The sequence below is a fragment of the Catharus ustulatus genome, chromosome 5, assembly GCF_009819885.2.
Source record: "Catharus ustulatus isolate bCatUst1 chromosome 5, bCatUst1.pri.v2, whole genome shotgun sequence".
Taxonomy (NCBI): domain Eukaryota; kingdom Metazoa; phylum Chordata; class Aves; order Passeriformes; family Turdidae; genus Catharus; species Catharus ustulatus.
Window position 1 is genome coordinate 46,762,004 of NC_046225.1, and position 26,959 is coordinate 46,788,962.

The 26,959-nt window shown below is 36.1% G+C and overlaps 1 protein-coding gene across 7 annotated transcripts in view; it reads left to right on the forward strand.

Moving 5' to 3' along the window:
- The window catches only part of DLC1 (DLC1 Rho GTPase activating protein), a 279,555-nt gene that overhangs the window by 54,662 nt on the left and 197,934 nt on the right, over positions 1–26,959 (forward strand). For 6 of the 7 annotated variants that reach the window (XM_033060568.1, XM_033060559.2, XM_033060563.2 and 3 more), the window contains one exon: positions 10,034–11,201. In XM_033060568.1, the coding sequence (XP_032916459.1) occupies positions 10,146–11,201 (1,056 nt within the window). In that variant the 5' untranslated portion in view covers positions 10,034–10,145. Of the gene's footprint in view, positions 1–6,036; positions 6,154–10,033; positions 11,202–26,959 lie in introns of all 7 variants that reach the window. The other variant, XM_033060562.2, reaches the window with a different exon arrangement.

Consider the following 26,959-nt stretch of genomic DNA (forward strand, 5'->3'; position numbering starts at 1 on the left):
AGTTTTTCCGAAAGGACAGTCTCTAAGAGTTGTATCCTCCACAGCAAAACCTGAGCTTTGAGGATTCAATATACAGAAACAATTTTACACTCTAGTACCATCAAATACCTATGTGCAGATGTCACTGACAACTTCCAAACATTGAGTCACTGTCAGCTAAATTGGGTGTACCATACTGGATGTAAAGACTTTTTTAAAGCTTTTGCATGTTGTGAGAGAATTGGTAGCCAGTAAAGGAAATAGATGTGAATTAGTTTTAAAATCAAGGGCAAATCTCCATGTAAGCTCACAAGTAATCTGTTTTATTTTTCCTGTAGTTATGTACTCAGAAACAGCAATTTCCAGGGCTGAGCATATCTTTCCAGGCAGGCTACAGATGCTGAGTAGAAGAATATAATTATAAAATCAGGAGACCAGCCGACGAGTTTGGAATTGAGGCACACTGGAAAATACTGTGGAGAATGGCTGTTGACTATAGCAGATGTATTCACATTATGCCTATGAGGCAGAGAGAAAGGGGGTATAGAGGTGAGATACACATACTCTGCAAAAGTCCTGTGACAGGTTTCCTGAATTCCAAAATAGGAATAATATAATGAAAAATAATAAATTTCAGGGTTAGGTTTAAATGCAGACTTTTTTCCTCCCAATTTCACCAACCTGGAGGATAAATTTTATTTAACATTCCCTTCCTTGGAGGAAGTGGATTTAATTAGGTTCTCCAGTGCATTTACAAGGTATTCAGTGTACATTATTCATTATTTCTCTCTCTCTAGTTTCAAAAAAATAGTGCTACAGGTGCCATTTAGAATAATTTTTGCTTTTCATATCTTCATCTATATTCCAGAAATACTTGATCAGTTTGCTCTCAGTACTTTTTTACAGGTGTAAAATATGGTATTCCAAATGATTCTGCTAATGGTTCATTCCCACCAAAAAGCATAATCACTTCAGTAGTCCTCTCTGTAAACTCTCAATGATAAAATCTTTGTCTTTCTCAATGGGAAAAAATAATTTTCATCTCTTTATGTACAAAGTATAGGCAATATAATGTCAAAAATATTTTTCAGTCATGTCTCCACCAGGAATGAAAACAGGCACCCTACTATTCAGTAAGGATTCTGGTTGCCAAAAGTCATTGTCCATAGAGCCTCCTACTACAGAGATTTCATAGCTCATGGATATAATGAACACCAGGAAATAAAGAAACACCATATTAGAACCTTAAATCTAAAAGGCAACAGGAATACAATCTGGTTAATTTATATTGTTTTCAAAAAGACCTCCTGTAGCTCATGTAGCTAAAAGATTAGTTTTACACTAGAGTTAGCTAGAAAAATGAAATGTCTTCTATTTGTGGGAAGGGGGGGAATATTTGTGGAAAAACATTTCCCTAATTCAGGACCAAAAATAATAGCCACATTTTCTGGACTGCCCCTTTTGTGATCTTGAGATGCTTCCACTTCAACCACGGAGTGAAAGGAGGTGTAAGCAATCTATAAACTGTGTTATCTTTTCAATTTTCTGGGAATAGAGAGCCAAAATTATTTGTGGGGAGGATTGGCAGAATGATGAATTTTCCACATAAACCTCCTATGGGCAAAGAAGACTTTAAACCTTTACACCTTAAATTATTTTATTATGAAGAAAAAAGAAATTTATATTATGGAATCAAGACCGTATCTATAACTTTCTCACTACTAAATTTTGAAGACCAGCAGACTCACAGATCTGAATTGCTAGATGCATCTAATTTTCTTCTTAAAAAGTCTATGCTAGAAACTATTTTTTGGCTTAAAACCTTTTTACTTTTTAGCCGATAGTTGTAAATTTGATGACTGCTGTCACTTTGGAATGATACTGTGGTGAAGGGGATGCTCGTAACTGCTAAAAAGACTTTAATGTTGATTATTAATGTATGAAATTGTCATTAACAAAATTGCAGTAAAGTGGTGTCATTGTGCTATTAAGACTTGAGAAAATAATATTTCACAGTTTTATTGACTATTCAAAATAGGACAGAAACATAAAGTCAGGTATTTTAAATTTTGTGTTTAACTGGTTTTGATTTGATAATTAAATTGGGTGTAAAGTATATAGATCTTTAGTAAGCCTGGATAACTGTGGATCAGTTCGGATCCAGTAATTTCCCCTTTCTCATCCTTGAGGAAGAGCATCAGCTAATCTGAGGCTCAGCACTGGAAAAGAACTAAGTACAAATACAACCAAGATAAAACCCACTGTAATCACATGTTGGATACAAGTAAAAGCTCTTCTTTGTAAGATGATGAATGCTGGTAATAAGGCTGCTTTTTGAGGAAGAAAAAGAAAAAGAACCCCATGATGGGGTTTTCTAGCTATACATTAAGGGATATTGACAAAGTTTGGGCTCATACCTCAGGAGCCAAAAATATTTTCACAAAATGAGTAAGACTTTTGAAATCTCTGAATTATTAACTTGCCAAGTTGACTTTACATTTGTGGTGTCTAATGTATTGAGATCTTATCATGCTGCTGGACAGTATCAGTTTTTATAACAAATTGAATACTTCCAAAAGAAGGATTTTTGCAACCTTAAGTGTGGTAGGCATTTCCAGTGACAGTAAACTGTAATAAGCACATATGACATATGTCAGGATCCGTAAAGAAGAAAAGAAATTAGTTTGCTAAAGGGATAATGAAACTGATCCCTGAAGGAAAGAGGAAATCCTTATCAAATCAGAAGAATTTTTTCAGGTACATGGCTTGGTTAATTTCTTGTGTAGTATTTCTTATATCAGAAATAACAAACTTTTTGCAGAATGATTTGTGTTTGTTATATATTATAGTTTGTTTATTTACATGGACAAGCAGAATAAAAAAATTCTTTATTCTAATATTTCTGCTTTCTATTTCTACTTTGGACTTCTGCAAATTCCTGCTGCATGAGGCACAATGAATAAATGTTCTCCTTCTTCATGATACTATTGATTTTTATACGGTTCTAAATTCTCTCTTTCCCAGGCAGGAAACATTCCTGTATTTCATGAGTCTTCAGATAGAAGCTATACCATACTTTTAATCCTTTCTGTTGTTATTTGCTGTATTGTTTCCTACCCTGTTTCTCTTTCTGTGATGGCATTACCATCATTGCATGTAGTTTTCAGTTCATTGCATAATAAGAATTTAGAAAATACTTTTTATTATGACACTATATGCTCAGCCTCTGTTTTACCTACTGTGTTACATATTTTCTAATTTTCACTGATCTTGAAATCCAGTTGCAGATTAACAGCCATAGTGACTTAGTTTTGAGTTTCTTTTCTGGACTGGTAGAGAATATAATAGACTTTTAATATTCATTTATAACTAGAAGAATTTTTTTTTTTTTTTATCACTGCGTACCATTTTCTTTGGTACAGAGAGCTTCATATGCAGTTTTGTCTCCTAGTTCTCCATTTCAATTTGGTGAAATTAGCAAATTTCATCATTTTACTTCTTTTCCTGTTCAGAATCATCTAAAAAACACAGGTTTTTACGCCTGCCTTCACAAAACAAGTAATAATCTCCCTCTTTATACAAAAAAAAAATAAATAAATCACATATTCTCACTTCTGATTTTCTGTTTAGTTTCTGGTTTTTGTTAATTTTCATTTTCATTATTAATTAGATTTTTTAGACAATTAGCTTCTAATGGAAATCAGATTTGCAAGTATGTCGTTCACAACTGAGTGATTTTTTTAAAATATGATTTTAAACCAGCTTTTATTGTATCCAATCATCGCTTACAGCACCCCAAGGCTAAGTGTGCAGAGACATTCCCCATTTTTCCCACCTTCTCACTCTGTTGAGAGACCACTCATGAGGCCTAGTAGGGAGATGGAGATTTGAGGACTAGAAATTATTCCTCTTTGTCTTCCTTTTTATGATCAGAGAGAAGATTGAAAATAATCTCTTACCCTAGAAAGGCTGTACTTCCCACACCTACTCCAGTCCCTGCCCAGGATCCCTTCTGCCTCTGTGGCTCTCTCTCAAGTAAAGCTCATCTCTGACCCCAAAGGCATTTGCCATTAGCTTGGAAGAATGTCCCTCTTACAGTTCCGCAGATTTTCCCTCTCCACATATCTCCCCTTTCATTCCGTAGTGAAAAGAGGATTACTTGGATACCTTTCAGAGTTACAAGTTCAATAATATTTCTTTTGAGTATTGTTATGCAATTCTAATATTTGGTTCCCGATCACTTTATTTTCTTGGAGTCTCTCCTAATAGAAGCTTCAATAGGAATCTGGTTCTCAAACTTATCAGGGAGGTGTCAGGACTTGTGTGCTGCTTGATCTATAGCTGGGCAGCAATTTTAAAATCCTCTAGGCTAGGGTGTGATGGAAGGAATGTTTTATGTTGGACTTAGTGCTATTTGACTCTATTTCTGTCCACTGATTCATGGCTGGAAACCAACAGTAAGATCTCATCAAAGAAAAGGACAGGTATCCTGTGAAAGGACCCTCTTGGGATGTGTTTGTGTTTATCTGTACAAAAGTCAGCAACACCTATATTTAATAGTCTGTGTTCATATTTATAAGTACATCACATGCATACACATGCAAACCTGACCATTAAAAATTATATAAAATATTTAAATTGTTTTATTATTTCATGCTGAAGATATATTTACCTCAAGAGTACTATGCTTTTTCTGATTTTTAGAATAAAGTTGTAAATATTTTTAAGTAATTTTAAGTTCAAACTGGTTTTAGCATTTGATTTTATGTATTAAAGAAATCAGAAAAAAATGCATCTGATATTCACTAGATTAATACCCCCAGAACAAACAATCTTTTTATTTCTGCTCTATGACAGCAGGGTTTAGCATGGTCTAAAACCCTGCACTACAAATGCTGCTTATACAGAAACTGCAGACAAGGTAAACCTCCACTTCACTGAAATTCAAAAGGTGGTCCATGTCCAGGGAATAAGAAAATGAAGGATTGTATTTTAAAAGTAGGAGATCTTTTAAAATAAATAGCTGAGTGAAGACCTAGAGGCTTATGTTTTATCTCAAATGATTTGTAAACAACATTCTGTGTCAGAGATTGGTATGGATTTACTGAAAGAACTGTATGCAAGCCAGACCAGGAGATAGATGTGAGAGGAGTTTGTAGGAAACAGACCCTGCTCACTTAGACTTCCTCAAACAAAGTTTGTTGACTGGGGTCACAGACCAATGAAGATAAAATAATGGTAACAAAATAAATATTTCTGTTTGATCTCCATTACTTACATACTCCTGCTATGTAAAAAATGCAATGAAACAGTCTTTCATCTTTGTTTACATTCATAAGATAATGCTTTGCCTTTTTTTTTTCTGGGTTTTTGTTTGTTTGTTTGTTTGTTTGTTTGTTTGTTTGTTTAAGAAAAGATCTGCATCCCATGTAAAACATTAGCAAAAGTTTAATTCCACTGGCATCATGGTGGGGCTGTACTGCCTGGGTTGCCTTCTCATAAACTTTCCTGCCACAGACTTTGTAAGCTGTAGTGTGTTCTCTGCAACTTTCTTCCTTCCAAAGCTTTTGTATTTATTGCAAGGTGGAGGTCTCATACGGTGCAATGAATTGTCAGAATGGAGGGATTGGTGGAGGCAGCAGAGATGTCCCACCTGGGTCAGTGACAGTGCTTGCTTTGACCATACAGGGATGCCACCAAGTGTCCTGGACAGCAATGTCTTACTTAGGCCTGCCTTTGCCATAGTCCTTCCCCCCTAATGGCTTGGGGATCAAGCCTCAGCTTGTGTGGTGGCTGCTATTGCTGCATGGCCCCATGTTTCTCTCCTTATCTCTTTCTTCCACTCTGGGAAAAAGAGGGATCCCCTCCCATGTCCTGGAAGTCTGAGGGGCAAGATGTAGGATGTGGTTATGTGCTTCTGCCCTCGCATTCTTTTAACTGGGATGTTTATGTGTCCTGTCCTAAGTCCCAGAAGGGAAGCTGCTCTGGCTGTCTGGGTAGCCATAGTTCCAGATATTTGAATAAATGTCCTTCCTTCTCTTTCCATTCTCCCTCTAGCTCCAAGACTCAGTTCTTCCTGCTGCAGCTTTCGCAGGTGTCAGTCCTAATATTGGGCTTGTGTAAGGAAAGTTCTTGTAAAGTGCCATTTTTCTTTGAGGAGGAAAGCAACAGAAGGTAAAACACATCTTGAAAAATGTGTAGCACAGCCAAATCCAAACGGAATTCCATTATATAAAAGACAATTCTCTCTCTACATTTTGAAAACGTGCTGCAAGCAGTTTAATATGAGTTTTTCTGAAAAAAAAATCATAGGAATCCTAATTGAAGGAAAGTGTTGGACAGTCTAATTGTAAGAGAGCTTACCAGTTCATCATCATTTTTTGCTTTATCAGTTGTAAAGTCACTCTGTCGTGTAAGACTAGACACAAAGTTTTCAAAAGTATACTAACCTAAAAGTTTCTCCTAGTTTTCATTAAAATTATATTTTACAGTGAAAGGAAATAGTCAGTAAATTATTACAGAATCCATCTAAATTAACATCTAGTTTTGTAAACAATGTGAAGCATCATAGAGGGTTCTTGAAAGGGTTTCTGTTTCAGTATGATGATCCACTGCTCAGTTTCACTTTCTTTAGGTCAAGAATCACCAATTGGGTCAATGTTGCCAATATTCCTTAATTCAAACCCAGGATTAAGAAATTTTCCCAGAAGATGTTTAATCCTTTGTATTTTTGTTTCAAACTTTTATTCTTCAGAAAGTTAATAGCACTAAGCAATAACAAACAGTTCTATTGAAAAGTAAAGCAAAATGTATGTCTGAAATACAGCAACAACTGCAGAGACAGTATCATATTGATAGACGTTTTGATCAGAAGAAAAGGTCTTTTGACTCTTCAAAACATTTCAACTGATAATGTTTATCTGACAGTCTTAAAATTCTGCAGAAATCAGATATCAAGGTTTCTAGTTGCAGCATGGCAAGAATAGAAAGTGAGAAAGGGGGATGCTTCTTCCCTTGGGCAAAAGTACAATTGGACACAAGGGGAGCATTTCTCAAAGGGTAGAAGATGCTGAATGTCAAGAAAGAAAAATGAACAGCAATAGCAGAAAAGCTGTGATCAAGACAGGAGCACTTTCTTCTGCAAAGTGGCAGTGCACTCTGCTCTCTGGCAGAGAATCTCTTTCAGAGGTCTTGAGCAGTGAACCCTTCAAGGAATCTCCAAGTGCTTGCATGTGAGTGAAAGGAAACAAATTGTCCTGAATAAATAGGTAGAAAAGAAAGAAAGATTCTTGTCAGCCCTTAAGTGTCAAGCAATTAGAGCAGGACAATAATTTCTAAGTGGAATTGTTTAACAGTCTTTGAGGGGAGGAGAGGGAGCAGAAGAAAGGTAAACTGTCACCAAACTCTGAGCTCCTTCATATGCCATGGGAATGAGATGATTTAAGGAACTGCTGGTGCAGCTGCCTGGGGAGGTGGAATATGTACTATAGATTTTCATATTAATTGCTAACATACACTCATTTTTCAGAGAACAATAAAAATGCCCATGTCATATATTTATTCGTCTCGCATCTCAAGCAAAGTATGTTTCTCTGTTTAATAATTTTTCTGCAGTCTATGAGGCAGCCAAAACTAGTGATAATGCAAGTAAAACAGAAGGGTTTGTAAAGCAAAATTTGTTCTTCATCCCCCGTGAAATACAACTCACCACATCCCAAAAATGAAAAACAGTAACAGATCTGTTCTCCCATTTCTGAAACTCCATGTAGCAGCAGCAAAATTAACACACACCCATTGACTGTCTGAGAGCCTGCCTTCTGCACATTAAGAGTGGCCTAATATTGGGTAGGTGGATGCATATATATCACTAGGAAGTTGCATTTTTTAGCTTTTTACTCTTAACATTTCTAGTATCTTTATTGATTGTTGTCAGAAATGTCCCTATATGGCTGTAGCAGCCCTGTTTAATTTTCTCTAAAGTAGATGAGGGTAGTGTTCTAGTAGGGTAAAAAAGGGAAGCTGCAAATGAGTTGCATCCATATGCGACTCCTAACAATGCTCATGAACAGTAGAAATCATCGAGCGCTTTCTAGTAAGCATGCCTCTTTTCAAAGATCAAAACAAAACACAGTGGTGGCTATAAAATTAATTTAATCGAAGAACTTTAGTGTTCATCAGGAAAAGGTTCAGCTGGAGTTAGAAGTATTATCACTATTGATTTTTCACTCTGGTGATTTTGGACCATGAACAGTTAGAAATGAAGGTAAAAACAGAATAAGAATGTGCTTTAAATTTATACAATAATTTGACTTTAGATTTTAATATTTATAGTTCATCTCATATTTGACCAGGAAATAAGATATAATTATAAAATTGTATTAACTTTTTACTACTAAAATTTGCCTCTGAAAGCAGATAATTTTTTTGGTCTGGCTCTGTGTGTTATTTTCCATTTTGCTCAGCCTCCCACACACTAATGACTTGTGCATGGAATTTCATATACTCCATGAATATATGTTCCTTTTAAGCAGAGTCTCCACAGAGGTGGAAAATGTGAATGTTAATTAAAGCTTGCCATTCCTAAAAGAAGGTTGAAGATCTAGGACTGTGTACAAGTTTATCCTGAAAGTCAGTTTGTCAAGATATAATTTATGGAGGTTCAGTTGCCCAGGCATAATTCTGCATTTCTTTCAAGATAAATACTTTTATACTTACAGGCATGTGATTTGTCAAGGCAGCTTTGTGGCCTGGTGGGCAATCAAAATTTGTCTTAGTGGTCTGAAATGACCCAGAACAAACTCACTACTTAATCTTCTTTATTGCTGAAATCAATAACCAGATCCGTGCTTAGTGCTGACAGTTCTTGTGTAGGGAGTGAAAAGTAGAAGTGTCTGCTCCTTGAACTTCTAACATTTTATGAGCCAGAAGTTTTGCTTTCTTCTTGGACAACGAACTTGTGAATTTTATTTTATAATTCATAAATTAATATGAGATATTTTCTTTGTGCAAATATACACATGCAATGGCACGAGATTAAGGTATCTCAAATGCCATCACACAGAATGTCTAATGCAGCTGTCAGTGAAAATTGCCCACATAGAAACCCAAGCAGGAACAGTGTTCTCTGGCACAGCCAGGCAGTCCAGGTGAGCAGCAAAGCTATAGACAACATGCTGGCTCACAACCTACCCTTCTGGAGAGCCTTGTCCTAAATATCAGTTTTCTCCATACCTTACACTAGAAGATCATGAATATATTCAGCAAGGGGGATGTGTGACGAGCTTCAGGTTTTATAATATATTTGAATGAGGAAATACATCAAAAACTTAAAGTAGTTTTCCAAGTGTTATATTTTAGAGGGTAAGACTACACGACATTTAAAGACCCCTTCAAACTCAAGCTCATCTATGATTCCACGATTAATTTTTTTTTATTACTACACAACAACTAATTTACTCTGCAGTTTCATATAACACTTGTAATTACAACTTGGCCTGAAGAGAATGAAGTAACAATAAAAATAAGAACTACTGAATGGGCCAAACATACTCAGAAGATAAATAGTTTATACATCTGGTAAATTTTGAAAACCCTCAGTTGTTCTCTACCTCTTTGGGAAACAGCCAAAAATTCTGCACTCCACAGGTATCTGTGGATCAGGAAGAAATAAAGTTACTCTGTGTGCAAAGCAGCCATAAGATATAATGTCATTTATACCCATTGAAATGATTATCTTATGAGAGACACAGTAAAGAGGAGCTTGTAAAATTTTGACTCTGGAACTTCTTGCTTGTCCATGTACCTGTTTATACCATTTTTGTTTGCTTGATATTGGAAAGTAATCAGAAAAAAAAAGTTATACTAAATTATGAGTGCCATCAAGTTTTGTATGAAAAGTATTAAAACTTTAAACAAAACAGACTTTTAAATTCTTGTCCTTCTGGTCCCACAGTCTTATCTCGTTTTACACTTTTGTTTAAACTGTTCCTTCCCTTTCAGTTTTTTTTTATTTGGAGTTGATTCAATAATGCAGTCTTTTTTTTATTTCTTGCAGATGTTAAAATGATGAAACCTTCTCTCCCTCCGGAGCAGTGCACAGCAACCATGACATCTCCTCTGGTCCTCTGCAGAAGGTACAGTGCAGTCTGCTGCTGAACTGTTATGACATGTCTCTAGCAATCAGGAAAAAAAGCTGGGAAGAGCATGTGACCCAGTGGATGGGATTGGCTTTGGAGCCTGTGGAGTATAATACAGCATGTCGTCACGGACTTGTAGCTGATAACTTGCAGACAAGTATGGAAAATGATGAGGTTTCGATCGTGGACCGGAAAGAAAAATGTGCTTCATTTCCAGAGTGCTGCTATAGTGGAGAGGTGACTGGCTTCCCTGAAAAGCAGCTGGGAAATATTTCAAAGGAGGTGGATGAAAATGATAACCATGAGGACGAGGAACATTTTCTGGAGGCCAGCACAGAAACTCTTGTCCATGTGTCTGATGACGATGATGACTATCCTGCACTCAACCTGGATAGTGTTAATTACCACATCACTGCTGTAGGAAGTGAACCCAAAGATGAAGGACACAGCTTAAATGGAGCAGGCTCCTTAACACAGATGGTACCAGCAACAGAGGGTAACAAGGCAGCTGAATCATCTGGAATCAGTGGAGATATAAGAGAGGAACCTGGCTGTGTCACAGTTCCTAATGAGGAGAGGAAAGAAGAAGATGTTTGTGGCAGTATTGGCCAAAGCCTGGAGCTTTGCAATTATGAAGTCTTAAATGAAGTACTAGATGTAGAGAAGGAAAATTGTATTAATTCTCCAAATGTGAAAGAAGCTATTATGTCTGGGAAGCAGCTCCTTCATACTGCTGTAATTGCACAACAGCGCCGGAAATCTGATGCTTTCAAAGATGGGCTTGGAAAGTCTGAGTGCAATGTGGTAGAGAGTGGGATTTCTTCTGAATCATACACCAGTAGTGATGGACAACTCTGTTCAGCAGTGCAACCCAGCAACAGCCTTATGCAATCTCCTCCTTGCTCTTGTATCCCGGCAGTGGAAAATGGTCTGGATGAAAGTGGTTTCACAGAACCTCAAGTGGCCCCTGAAAACAAATGCCTTTCAAATGTCACTTCAGCAGAAGACATTCAGTGTTTATATGTAAGGAATCATTTGACCACACACGAATATTCAGACAATCAAGTGAAACTGCGCAAAAGAAAGGTAGGATGCTTGTAGACTGCAGAGTTTTTATAAATATTTTCCCCCAATTTCTGATGATGGTGATATTGTGCCTAATTCACTGGAGAGAAAAAGTGATTGTTTCATTACTTTATCAGGTTCAAACAGTTTCAAGACAAATATGTCTTACAACAACTAAATTTTAGGAGCTTTTTTAAAGGTCTGGAAATGGCTGAATTTGGATGGTACCTTATATTCACTTTATATCTGCTATTTTATATATTTCATATATGCTGGTCAAGGATAAATGAGTACATGTCTTCGTCATTGGTTTTATTTATGGTTTTCTGCTGCTATTGTTATCTGATTCCTCTTAGGAAAACAGATTGTGTCCAGGGGTTTGGAAGCCTTGTTGAAAAAGAGAGTACAAGGAAAAAGTGCAAGATTTTGAAAAAAGAGGAAAAAAAGGATTGGAAATATTTTGCAGTAGTTCTTTGGTCTTTAGCTCAGCCCCATGAGCATATGTTCTTGCAAAAACAAGTATTGCTGAGTCTCAAACAATATTTTGTAATTTTAAACCAACCAGAAAGTTTCACTGTCTTCACCAAGTAAGGAAGGGTATCATTACAAATTTTAATGGAGAGATTCCTTGGCAATAAAACTCCCATTGGCTTTAATGGAAGGGGATGTGCTGATTGTGGCACTATGGAATTCATCTTTAAAGTCTGGCATTCCCAGTTATGCTGCTTATTCTAGCTAACAACCAATTTGCAATTGTTTACTTCTCTCTGCCTTTTTTTATTTGACATCATCCAGCTTCTTTTGTCTGTGTTTTTTGTACATCTGGTTTCTTTTAATTGTATCGGTTTTGTCTGTCAGCTACAGTGCCTCAGTAGCTGTTTCAATAAAGCATAAATTCATATATCTGAAGAGTTCTATGCCCACACAGCATTCTGAGCTGCTGGCCATTGTTTGCTTGTGCAGACCATTTAGTAATAGTAACACTAGATTAACATGGTGAGAAGATGTAAGAAAGTTTTGCCAAAGGTTTCAGAAGCCCTCAAAGCCAGACTTCTTTTAGTAGTTCACGCAATCACAGTTAATACAGCAACAATTTCAATATCTCAAAGTAAGAATATCTCAGAGTTACAAATAAGAAACAAAAATACTACTGCCAGTACCAGAAATGCTAATGAAAATGGTTCAAGTTTAAAAAAGAAAATTAATGAAATTGACATTATAGTTGAAAATTAATTGACTATTATAATCATTTCTCCTCTACTTTACTTTGGCATCAAATTTTCTTTTTAAATAGGGTTATTGGTATTGATGTGCACCTTTCATGTCGTTAGTGAGATGCAGCATGCTATAGATTTTAATAGCTTTGATTTGATGCTAGTTTCCATTTTCTCCTTGGATTATGTTTTAAGGTCACATACTCATCTTTTAAATGTACACTCATTAGAACAATATTTGAGAATATATGTATAATTTCTGTTTGTGCCATTAAATATTTTAAAGGACAGACTATAAAAATTCCACTGAGACTAATAGTGAGAAAAACTGAGGAAGGAGGTGAGCATAAAAAGGATCAAAATAAAGAGTTTCTTCAAGGAAGTTTGAGCATTACCTGGCTGCAACGACTGCAAAATTGTGTGTAATATAAAAGGGGATGGAATCTGTAAATCTCAAGGAGACCTCATTCTACTTTGGTTAAAGAAATTTTTGCCAACCACTGTAACATGAATGGCGAAGGGCAAAAGATATGATCTGCTATTGTTTGTGGTATTATTTACTTCTAAGTTCATAGGACACTTCTACAAGCAACATTCCTGCATAAAGCATTTTCTCACTCATATCTAACCATACGCTATTTTCCCAAAGCCTGTCTGTGTTGGTAATAGTGTTCAATGAAAAATGTGCCTATGTTTACAAACTTCCCCTGAAAGCCACTTTTGTAATTTTAAGAAAACATTAGAAAAAACTGCAGACTTGAAACTGAATCCATCCATAAAAGCCAAGTATTTGCTTTGCAGTGACAGGAAGACTTAAGGGATTGGGAATGGTATATAAAACCTTTTCTCTCAAGGTCATCAGTTCAAACAGTGCAGTTAAGGCCTAAAGCACACCACTGTCTGATTAATGCTCAGTGTCAATTATAGTTGCACATAATCATGTGCCCATAAAGGTCAGAATATGGGAAAAGGCACATGGAAATGAATTGCTAAAGGTATTTGGCATTCAAATGTTGAGGTAGCACCTTGGGTAATCATAGCAAGCTGCTGATCTTCAGGCATTTTCATGACAGTTAAAACTTAGGACCTTTGAGTAGACTTCTGCTCTTGCTGGTACTAAATTCTTTTGCAAATCTGTTCCTCGTTAACATATTTTAAACTGTTTTTAATTGTGGCAATAGAGCATGACCTTCCCTCTTATCTTTAGATCGGCTGTCTTCAAACCAGAGCTGAGGTGAGAGACAGTGTGGATCTGATATGCTTGCTCTGCAGACAGATGCAGGTTCGAGGGCTTAAGGGCTTAAAATTTAGCATCTTTGACCAGCACTAACTCCATTGCAGTAAATTGCTTTAGTCATGATGGATGTACTGACACTGAAGATGCTTTTTGCAAACATGTCCAGCTGTTGCAGCATTCTTTGCTCCCTCAAGTCACCAGAGTTCAAATGCTTGAAGCACAGCACCCTCTTTTCCTTTGCTTCCTCAGAAAGTCTTCCTAAGGCTCGGAAATGGAGAGGACCTGAATTTAATTGTGAGAAGTTAATGATATTAGGTCTAATGGAAAGATACAAAATAATCAAGCTTTCCAGTTTTTCCTGCTTTGATAATAAATTCTGTTCATCCACAGCATGAAGTTTATGGTTATTAATGGTTCACAGTAGCAGAAACATAAATGGATTAAATATATGTGGATAAACCAGCTAAACCCTTCTGTATGCTTTCCTGGGTTAAATAAATTTGGATTTTAAAATAGGCACTTCACAGAATTTTAAATGGAATAATCTTTGGAAGTAAAGAGAAAACTGTAATGCTTGGGGTATCAAAACAGCGCACATGTATGTTCATGTGTAAAAAGCAACAGAGCTTTTAGCAAACAGTATTATACAAAACTAGAAGAGTGCCAACTATTGAGGGAATACCAACAAAAGGAGACTATTTAGTTATTGATTTGTAAATGGAAGAAAATGGCCATTATCTTATACAGAATCTGTCAAATTTTTGCATGTGCTCCATTTTATGTTTTCTCCAAGCTGCTCATCTCATCAAACTTAGCCAAAGACAGGAATATCCCTGCTGGGGCATATAGAGAAGGTTCACAAATGCAACAGAACTCTAACAAATTAATTTTAGTTATTTTTCAACACAAAAAAGAACTACTTTATTCAGCACCAGCATAAAAACGCCCACCTTTTGAGGTATATAGTTTCTCAGTAAATTCTCCCCGCTCACTTCCCAAACACAATTATATCTGTGCTGTTGCAGCCAGTGATAATCAGCATTTTGTAAATGCAATTTTTAAAACAAGGTTCAGACAGCTCTTTTAAATGGTGAATCAGTAAAGGTGCAGAAAATCAGCATTGTTAAGTGTGGCTCTAAATAATTTGAATAAAAATCCATGAAGTTTAAAAACAAGAGAAACATTAACAAACTCCTCTTACAAAACAAATTTTGGCTTGTTCCATGTATTTCATTGTTCTTCCGCCATCCCCTCCTCTTAGATTCTATTCCTAGAGATCATTCAATGGGAAGAAAACAGCCACAGAAACAACTGTGACTGTGCTTCTCTCTCCAGTAGGATAATGTAGTTCCTCATGGCGGTCTACTTAGAAGCTTTCCAGTTTCAAATAGATGATGTGATCTCAAAGTCATGCCTGCAAGGCCAAAGAATATAAGAGTCAGAGTTACTCCTAATGCTCGTTATTATTGCTACTGCTTTAATCCAGATTTCTAGGTCACACACTGTGTGATTTGCAATGGATGCTTAAGGACAGAGCATAGCAGCAACTGCCAGTGTCAATAAGATGAAAATTAATTTAAGAGTAAGATTAACAGGAGACTAACAGTAAATGTCTAAAGAAACCTGGGTAGAAGGTTACCTGGAATGATGCATGTCTTCGGAACAGTGTCTTTTCCCTGCAGGAAAGTTGTGAGTTTCTAAAACACAGTTTTACTTTTCCTGTACTGTTGTAATAAATTTTATTTATTTATTTCAACAATTATAACTATACTAATGTGTGAAAGCAAAAACATTATTTACCTGAATTCAGACTTTTCCATCCACTTTTGAGTATCATGCATGTCCATGAGATGTGAAGGCTAACTGTCTCCCATTACGACCAGAATTACATTTTTTTCACAACACTGAGACTGTTATTTTTGGGGCATAGACTCTTCCAGGAGCTTCTATTTGTATCACCATAAATTAATTTCACAGGAAACTTATGGAGTTTTGCTTGCTGGCTCATACTAAGGTATCTGGGACAGGTAGTAGGAAAGATTCACCAAAAAAAACCCATAAGAGGTACCTGTTTTACTGAAGTTGTTCCTTTGCAACTCCCTCTGTGCCATCTCTTCTATTCTCATGGTATGACCCTTTCCAGCTGAGTACTTAAAAGTAATATGATGTTGTGAACATTAATATCAAACATTGTAGTTAATTTTCATATTTTATTGATGTCTGTATACCAGAGTTTCAATCCCTACCACCAGTATGTCTTTCTAAAGTCTTAATCTCCCTTTACCTCTATTCTATCCCATTTAAATTATGATAATTTAATTATTCATTCTTTTTTTACTTTTTTAAAAATTTAGTTTAAAGGCTCTTACAGTGATTTTGTTATTTCTATTTTATAGAAACTGGTTTCATAGGGATGCAGCCTGAACTATTGCTACATAAGTAGTAGGATGTAAGCTTGTTAGGGTTGCACAGCAACCATAACTTAGACAAAAAAAAACATAGAAGATAAAAACAAGGATAAAAACAATAGGAATATTCAGGAAATCTTAATTAAAAATGGAAGTGTGCATTTTATTTTATTCTGATTTTGAAACAGAGAATTAAATTTACCTTTTTTCTGAGACACAGTCTGCAAACGTGTGTCAGTCAGAGGAAGATGACAGCTTTAAAAGTTGGTGATTTTCTAAGTCAATTATCATTAAGCACTCCTTTGCATAGTATGATAAATGCAGTAATTTCTCACAGTTTGTTTTCCCATTGAGTATTTAGAAAGATAGTCATCTTATGGAGGAATCCAACAACCAGGAAAGAAATCTGTCCTCTAAAATCATAATGATCCTTAGAAATTCTGAAAGTGTGGTCAGCTATGAATGTGGTTTGGATGGCTGTTAGAAGACCAAGGTTTCTGTGCTTCATTATGGTCATGGAAGACTAATTCCCAGCTGCTTAGATCTGTACATTGAAAAAGAATTAATGGATGTCAGTGGAACTGCTGTGCTCTTAGACTGTGTTTAAGTGCCTTACTGAACTGGGATGTTATAAAAATTAGTAACTTTAGAGACACCAGAAGCTAGTTACTATGGAGGTATTATCATAGCAAAATTACTTTCAAATCTTATGATTCTCTAACTATATTTCCTGTACAATTCAAACCTGCACTTATGCCAGAGTAGCTTTATTTCCATATACAGAGGTAAATAATATAATCTTGGCATCTAGGACATTATTTTCTTAGTTTTGTAAAGGGTAATTGCAAATGTAAATATTGGAAATATGATAATATCTTTTTAAAGATGGTCTTTCAAACAGTGGAAATCTATTTTATCAGGTGTGAAATTTGGATTTGTTTTTGTTCCATTTCTGCATCTCTTATAACTTTCAAATTTATATAGGTATTTTTAAAGATTCGCAAACTTTCTAAAGGTTTTGGAGAAGAGCATGGATCTGTTTATCCAAATTTATAATGTAAGTGTGAGGACCATCAAAAATTAGTGAGAGATCTTAAACCAGAACAGCTTTTTGAAAGGTTAACTCCTACCCACAACTCAGAACTGCAGTCTGTAGTATTAGTACAGTGGGCAATTATTACTGAAATCCAGTTACTTCACCACAAGGAATTTGCTGCATTTGCACATTGCTAATAAACGGTCATGGTTTTGAAGGCATTGAGAAGAATCTGGCAAGAGATGCAAGTGAAGCAAAAAAATAGAATTATTTCTTTGAAAAAATAATGAAATCTTCTTGGCTGTCATGAATATTTGTTTCTCTTTTCTGCACTGAAAACTTGCTTTCTGAATTTACCATTCAATAATGAAAATGTGGTTCAAAAATATAAATGGACTGAAACTGTAGGATTTACATTTTTTAAAATTATGTGTCTTTTCTATGGTAATTAGTAGAAAGTGGTGGTCATAAAGCACTCCTATTATTGTGGTTACATGACCACGAATTTTCTCTATTACTTTCATAAAAATATGTATCATAAATATTATCTCCATCTGGGAAGCTAAAGAATGCTTTCCCACACACTTCCTTTATGTTTGGACTGAAGTATGATGTATTTCAAACAATGTGAAAAGTATTTAAAACAAGCTCAGAACAGGATGGGATGATTGCCAGGCCATTACAGTATAACCTTTATGCAAATTTTACTTTGGCACATTTTTGTGACAGTGTTCAGCAATAAATTTTCAAGGTTGACAGTGTTGTCTAGACTGCAAACCAAGAGACTGTTGCACATCAAATTATGCTTGGAGCTGAACTACCTAAAATGGTCATGAAAGTATTTGTATTTATAGGCAGTTTGTAGTCACACACTGCTGCTTCAAAAATCATCTACCAAACCATCTACATGCCTCTAGCGACTAGTCTAGAGGGCTTCAGTTTCATGCAGTGCGCACTCAGAGATTTCTCATTTTGTCCAGTTCTGCAATACTGATTGGAAGAAAACTTCTAAAACTTTTTTTGTTTTGTTTTTTAAATTAATCTTTAAAAACTCTTTACTGGTCAATTACTTACTCTCTGCACTCTATAAATCGTCACTTGTAGATCTTGTTAAATGGGCCAATGACCACTTTCTAAAATGACACTAGATTTTTAATTAACATCAAACTTTTGAGGGAAGCGGTTTTGGAAGGAATGACTAGTATGTAAAACCTTTAACAAACAGGAAGTAGAGTTAAGACACTTGGACAAAACACCCTGGATTACATGACATCACTGTCCACACTTTCTGTTAGTTAAATAAAAAAAAAATTAAAAAGGAATTTGCTTCCTAGAGCTGTTCCTCTGGCACTTTCACAAGCATAATGTTCACTTTGAATTAAGCTTCAAGTGAAAACAGAGAGATCCAAGAGGCACACTTTCCATCCTAAAACAGTATTTACAGTAGTAATCAGAAAAGACAGTATTAGAGCACTGCTACCTACATTAAAGAGCTTTTGATACCATAGCTATGGTAGAACAGCTTTGTTAAGCACAACTGCCTACTACAGACATGACCTGTGCTAAAAGTAAAAGTTTTTTTAGTGTTGCTGTGTCAAACAAGAGAAGAGCAGCCTACCCTGGGCAGCACTGGGAGCTGAGGCTTTACAGCAATAGTCTTTGCTGTTGCTATCAAGGACCATTTGACCATAGAAGTTTGGTGGTGACTTAGTCCATAGGTATCTGACCAATTCCCATGAGATAGTTGAAAATGAACAAAGAGAACCAGTCCTGTGAACCGAACTGCAGCAAGGTGGGAGCCATCTGCAAAGTTTAGTGTGGGATTTTTTTCTTGGTGTTTTATTTTGGTTGGAGTTTTTTGTTCATTCGTTTTTTCTTCTTTTTTTTTAATGTGTTGCTCATGCTTATCTCCTTTTACTGCTCTCTCTCAAAGGTGACATAAGAGGTTTGTAAAGGCAAGGAGGTTTATGCCACAGAAAATACACATGGTGTATTGAACATGTCTTTACAAAATGAAACAATACTGCTTCTGCTGCCAAAAGCTATTCCAAGATCTAGAGGATATGGCCAAAAATGGTTATGAATTCAAATTTACAGGGATATTCTTCCTCTTTTGAAAACAATCCAGGCAGCAATACATGCATGAGCATCTGTGTGTGCTGAGGTAAATGTATGGCAAATGTATACCAGATATTCTGTGCTTTTCATAACCTTGTCACAGTTGATGTCTAAATCTTTTACAACAATGGAACAGAAAAATTTGGTTTATGCACACAATGCTAATGAGAAATTGACTCACTGTAACATGAAGATGTCCTTCAGTATTACAGCAAGAACTGTTATATCTGAAGTTTCGCGTTCCTTTTGCAGCCTCACCTTATGTAACACTTAGAATATCAAATGCAATATGTATTGTTGTTAAATAGAAGTCTATTTATCCTTTTCTGTTAGTTGTCTCCTTCCCAAACCTATTTTTCACACAGCACATGCAATTAAACAAAGGTTTCTATTGGAATATCCTTAATATTTTGATAATGTATTATCTCATCTATAAAAAAAAATCTTTAAGGGACTGGTTATATTCTTGCACTACGTGTTTTAGTCTCTAGGATGGTATCCTCAACCTTCTTTAAAAAGATGGTTTGCATGCACTACTAATCACTAATGTGATTCATGGTTGTTTGGTGGTTTTCATGAAGGCATGAAAAAATTCAGCACTGTTAAAGCTCATGGTTTCTGTTATATGCAATTTTAACTTAAAAATATTTTAAAGGCTGACACCTTCATTACACTAAAAATGAAAAAGTGCAGTCAGAAGCCAAACTTTGGTAACCTAAATCAAACAACTTTCCTATGTCCAGATTCCCTGAAAACACTTTTCTTCTGATAAATGCCAAATTTTATTTATCTCACACAGATTTAGTAGTGGTTCTACGTGCATATTACACCTCAATACATCTACTGAATTTGTTCCAGCATGTTAAACTCACTTCTTTACATGAACACTGTACTGTTTGGGCTTTTTATAGGAAGCAAAGTTGACAGAGAGTAAATAAGAGAAGAAGAGATAGTCTCTCAAGACCTGTTTTTTTTCCACTGTCTTAGAGGTGGGATAAGACTAGAAAATAAAGATGTGAAAAACAATTCATTTTCTATGCAAAGTGATAATTCAACTTTTAATTGCACAAAGATTTCTCAGCTCCTGAAAATTACTCCCAGTGGACTACTTTGTTCCCAAGTCTTTTTCAATATTACTAGTATCAAAGATAATTTGGGGAGAAGTACTTCTATATTAGTATCTTGATTAAAGTTCTTGTGCATGAATCTTCTGCAGGACACCTAATTTATTACATTTCACAAACATCTTATTAAGCTTTTAGAAATGTTGTGTTTTAATTTTTACTGTGGCTTCTTTAGCAAGATATGTTTTAAATTGTTGGATTTTGCTTTTGCAGGCTGAAACCCATGACAGTGACAGTTGTGACAGTGGGAAAACCAACTTTAATCAAATTCAGAAGAAATACATACATTCCCGAATTTTGCTTTCTTGGGAATACTAACAGTAGCCTTAGATTGGAATATCCATGATTTTTTTTCACTAGATCATCCATACTCTTTGTCAGACAAAAAAATCCTTTTTCATCCAGAGTCTTCTAGTCAGGGTGTTAAGAACATTGATTCATCCCTCTACTCTTGCCTTTTCATAAATGCCTTGTTGTTTGGGGGTTTTTTCCCTACTTCATGTACAAAGCTGAGTGCAATAGTGGGAATTTTAGCCATTTGGATCTTATATGCATATAAGGGAAAGATTACTTGGTGACGTGAAAATAATATGTATTTTATTCCTTGCAAGTGTCATCATTTCACTGGGTGGGTTTGATTTCAAGGCAGCAACCAAGCAGAGCTCTGTAGTCACATACAGAGATTAGGAAGAGAATATGAAGTTGTTGGCAAAATGGGTCAGTGACTTCCACAACTCTGCTCCACTTTGGTATGAGGGGACAGTGGTCCCAAACACTCTCAAACACTACTTCTGTAGTAGACCCCTTTTCCGTCATTCATTCAGTTGCCTAAAATGTGTCCTCAAGCCTAACTATGATGTGTTTTTTTCACAACTTGCTGGGTAGGCTTTGCAGTATCTTTGTCCCTGATTTTGGTGTCTCTCTCAGCCCTTTCCATTACGTTTAATTCATGGAGGACAAACTTTCCTGTGTCAACAGCATTGCCTCATGAAGCATAAAACGACAGTTTAAATGTCAGCCCTGTTAGTCACCGATGATTGTCTTAGGGCTTAAATAGAAATTTCCGACTTTTTAGCCACTCTGTTCAGAGGGAATGTTTACCAGCAACATATAATTGTGGAGCTTTGATCTTTGCTTTGAAATGTCTTTTTGAGTGTAAAGAAAACTCATCTATGCTGAGAACAACATCAGAAACTATTTCTGGAGTTAGACCAGGATTCTGAAGGTGAAAGGACACTTCTCCAGTTCTCTCAACAAGTCCTTGGGAAAGTTAAAAATAAGTCTTGCTGAAAAAAAATTGGCACTTGTTATTTGAGAAAATTTCTTTATTCCAGGAACTGCCTCATGTAGCAGAAATTTATTTACCATCTGTGTAGACTTGAAAAATTTTCCATCTTACCAGATACACAACTGAAATAGCAACACATTTTCCGTCCCAATGGTTTCCACCACCCTCCGCTTTAAGGGAGTGCTGTAAAAACTTATGAAATTTTTGTACTTTCTGAAGAGAAGTACCTCAGTTAATAGACCATCTGTCAAACTCTGATTGAGTTCTGATTGTGACCTCTAATAATGTCACCTCACTGTTGCTAAAGTATGTCCCTTGGGGGAGGCTAAGGAGGAATTCATAGACCTAGCAGCTGTAAATTTATTAGGTTTTTAAATTAAAGTTCAATTTTTAATTAATATTACAGTACTGACTTTAAAAAAATAATCACTTGAGAAATTTATTTACTTTGAGTACAGATGTACTTCCTTACTTCTGCAACTGCAGGAGGAGAGAAAGAAGTTGGAAAAAAAAATAAAAGGTGCCACCATCAAAAAATCCATCCCCACTGATTCTTGAAGTAAATCTAGTCCTTTAAAATATGAAGCAAACTGTCTATAAATCTGAATATCACTTCTGGGTATTCATATAAATATGCAGGCTGGAAACCAATGCAAACAATTCCTGGGAGGCAGTAAAAAAGAAAAGAGTTCAGGAACAGATGTCAGAGTACACAAGCTTAACTTTTGTTTGTTGCTTCTGCATTGACTTCTTTCTCTCATGTGTTCAGTGGACACATTTTACTTTTGTTTTTAATGCACATCAAGAATGCTCAAGAACTATGGGAGCTGATTCTTAGTTGATGCTTAGATGGATTTTTGGATCCCATCTACCAAAATAATTTTTGTGTGATTAACAAGCTTGGTGTTCAAGGCAGTAATAAAAAGTTTCCTCTCAATTCAGAGGTCTGATTTTCTAAAAAAAAATTAAAAACCCTATCTACTATTCTTATTATAATGGAAAGGCTTTTCTGCCTTATGTATTTTTACCTGCCATGCTCAGGGTATTTGACTGAATCTGTTTAATCCTAAACAAGCATCCTATCAAAGATGCTTTTGCTTTCACAATTCTGAGTCTCTGAAAAAGCAAAATTGTACGATATGTGATTTTTTTAAAAACTAAAAGTCTACTGAATCCTTTAATCTGACAATTCAAATCTGTATTTTAAACTTATTCTATCTATTTTGGATCTCTCTTGGATATTAGTTTTCTATTTGACTGCATGTGGTAAGTAAGATACTGTTGTTTCAGCAAAATTGCATAATTGTGAAAAAGAACAGGTCTAAGTTTCAAGCTGTTATGTATTCTTTCTTGCTGCTGCTAAATCATCTACAATGTATTGTATTGTATTATCAGCATTCAACTGAATGTTATTCAACAGCCTGAACTTTAAAATGTGAGTTGTAGTTCCCAGGGTAACAGAAGGTTTTAGTTAGGTTTGTGGTGGTGGGTTAAGGTACGTGTGCACTGTTGTGTTGCAGTTTGGGCCAGGAACATTCTTTTGAGGGGACTTTGCTGAGTGACATGATATAAAGCATGAGAGGTGAATGATATCAGATGGTGAGAATAAGTGTGCTCTCTCTGCTTGATAGCTGCAGGGCAGATTTGATAGATCTAATGCATTGACTCACAAAGAAAAAATATATTTTAGAATTAGCAATAGTCAGGGAAAATTTTTCAGATATTAGGGAAAAAAATGTACCTTGGAGGGTAGCAGATTCATGTCTGCACAGGGCAGGAAGTATGAACTGAAAGACATAGTCATAGGATTTTGCATTCCCATGACTTGCAATGTGAAATTGTCAACCTCTGTCCTCGCCCCCAAACAAACTGGTTGCAAGATACACAATTGTTATGACTGAGAATGACTACCAAAAAATAATCTTCTGAAGACAGATTTTTAAAATAGATCAGTACATCACAGTTTCCTTTTAGGTGAATTTGATAAATAGTCCCTGCTAGAAGAACATGGATTTCTATCTATGGAATATAGGTTTAGCCCCTAAACAAACTAGAGAGTCTCTTGAGATTTTTATAGGTTTTGCTTTATCAGTCTGAAATATATCAGATGCAATGTAAAACTAGTCAAGAATATTTTCCTTCTGTGCTTGTGCTTTCTAGTTTTCTTGCTAATTCCCAGTAGTCTTGTGGTAATGTGTTCATTCTGTTGGCCAGCTGTTCAACTCGCCATGAATGCATACTCCTGATGTGCATTTTTCCAACATTTTACAAGTCATTGTCCTTTTCCACTTCAAAATACAACTTTTTTGAAAGCAAAACTGTGTGCCATTAGGAATTGAGACAGGGAATCTAATGTAAACATAATCAAACTCAGTGAGGAGTATAAACACTAAAATGCTTTTAATGTGTGTTTGAAGTAGCAAGAAGATTGTCTTTTGTACTAGTTTTTTGGGGTTGTTTGGTTTTTGTTGGGATTTTTTTAGGGGTTGTTTGTTTGTTTGTTTGTTTGTTTGTATTCAGTGGGGGTTTTTTTGTCTCTGACACAATTACCTTTATTTTGCTCTTACTGCCTGTAGTAGAGAACTCTTCTGTTCCTTTCTCTAGGTCCTGGGTAGTAGGACCCAATAATAAGAAAATAATATCCCCCACCGTTGATATCCATTGATATTAACTTCAGTCTTTGGTAAGGACAGAGTTGTGAACATCAAAGGTAAAGACTGTCTGTACATGGGAAATAGAAAGTGTACAAGCAGACTAAAACAGAATGAACTGATTTCTTCCCTCTTGGAACATGTTCTTCACCAAAAATGGATTGTGGAATTATTAAAGATCAAGTGTTAAGAGAGCTGAAAATAGAGATGGTTGTCTCCCTGGTGCTGTCCCTGATTCTTCAAGACAAAAGAGAAATCTAGCAGCAAGAAATCGTTGTACTCTCTGGTCATCCCAAGACAGTTGGGGGTGGGCTGTGTGGGGCTGTGCTACTCACAAATGTAAAGGAAGTGTTTGTGTGCAATGTATTTTAGGAATCTTTATTTGTTTATTGTGGTAAAACCTAACATTTCATTCGGTGGTATACAGCTCTTGGATTCAATTTGAAATTTAATTCTGTGCAGACAGGGAAAATACTGTTGTGCGTAGGACTCTGAAATAGTGTCATGTAGTTTAGTGGGTGTTTTGAGTTTGGGCCATTTGTCTAATTTGAATTGCTCTTTCTTATTTAACATCAACTGGGATTGATGTCAACACCCAGAACACTGTGGTGTTAACACAACACCCAGGCCACAGTTTCAGCAGACAGAGAAAATGTGGAGTGTGACTTAACTTAGTAATGCATGAGGAGTCTATGTGTCAAGAGGAATCTATGGCATCTACTTGATAACATTGTTGTTCATTCTCTGCTTGAGTGATTCCCATTACTCCATGACAAATAGTAAGATTTGTCTTTGCTACCATGACCAAAGCATAAAATCTGGCCTTTCTCTGTGAGTCCCCATATCATATGCACACGTATTTTGTGGCAGTGGTTTTTTGATCATTTTTGGCAGTATGTGGAACAGTTGTTTTGTGATTTTATCACTTCACATGTTCTGTAGGGAAATAAGATAAGTGCTCATTTGTTCTAGTTTTTTCTGTCCTGTATAAATGATCTCCATCTGTGTATTATTTGTGTTTTTAAAAGGCAGCAAAAGAATTCAAAGAAATAATATTTTATTAGAAGCTTTTTTTAAAAAACAGTATATAATATTTATCACATAATCTCCAGTAAACACCCTGAAGTTTTTGTTTTGTTGTTTAGGGAATATAAACAAAATTTAGCAGTCTGGGAGAAGAGTTCCTGATAACAATATCAGTGAAAGCATGAATAAATAAAACCAGAGGAACTACATATTCTCAGTCAAAGGCTGAGCTGGTGTCAGGAGTTGCCAGTACTTGAATTTCAATATGCAATAGACTTTGAGAACATAGGATTCAGGCAATAATTATTTACTATTATACATATTTTAAATAGTCAGTAGAATAATATTAAATATGTAACTTGTAAAAGGAATATCTCAGTTGAAATAATATAATGTACAGAAACTATCCGAAAAGCAGTAGAAAGACAGTTTGGATGTGTTCTGGAGGTTTTTTTTGCAAGCTTCAGCCTATTGACTGACCTTTTGTAGCCAGAAACTTAGGTCCTGAACCAGGTTCAGGGCAGCACAAGCACAAATACAGTCTGGGCAGAGAATGGATGAAGACCAGCCCTAAGGAGAAGGACTTGGGAGTGCTGGTAGATAAGATGTTCAACATGAACCAGCAATGAGCACTTGCACGCCAGAAATCCAGTGGTGTCTTGGGCTGCATCAAAAGAAGTCTGACCAGCAGGTCACGGGAGGTAAGTCTCCCTCTCCACTCCACTCCCATGAGATACCCACCTGGAGTGCTGCATCCAGTTTTGGATGCAACAAAAGTACTCCCCAATATAAGAAGGACATGGATGCACTGGGGCATGTCCAAAGGAAGCCAAGAAAATTCTTGGAGGGCTGAAACACCTGATGTGAAGACAGGCTGAAAGAGCTGGGTTTGCTCAGCCTGGAGACGAGAAGGCCCAGTAGCACCCTTCCAGTACTTGAAGGGAATATAAAGGGAAGATGGAGGAAGATATTTTACAAGAACATGTAGTAATAGTACAAGGGGTGTAGATTTAAATTGAAAGAGAGTAGGTTTAGATTGGACATCAGGAAGAAATTCTTTAATATAAAGGTGATGAGGCACTGGAAGAGGCTTCCCAGAGAGGCTGTGGACTCCCCATCCCTGGAGGTGTTTGAGGTCAGGTTGGATGTGACTTTGAGCAGCTTGTTCCAGTGAGAGGTGTCCCTGCCCATGGCAAGGAAGTTGGAACTAGATGATCCTTAAGGTGCCTTCCAAACCAAACCATTCCATGATCTTTTAGGAGTGCTTTGATTACGTCCACATTTACCAGATATTTAAAGAGAGTTGTCTTGGCAATTGCTGGAGCCTTCCACATTTCCTGTCACATGGAGTCAGAAAATATGTTTTCTAGGTAGTGATGGAGATATATTTCAGATGGGTTTTATCTAATGTCAAATGAACCACCTCACCTGGAACAGAATATGGCTACTTGCCATAGCAGCACAAAAACTGGGTGTATCAGTGAGGAGGACATAGACAAAAAATTACAAATCTTGAATGGTTCCCATTTATTGTCTACTACCATACCTTCACCATTCACATCAACATAGTCATTCAGAAGAATCCTATTCTTTGTCATTTGCTGGATTGACTAGGTATGATAATTGTTCTACAATCTGTTTATAAACAGTAAAAGGGTTTCATGACTATGACAATAT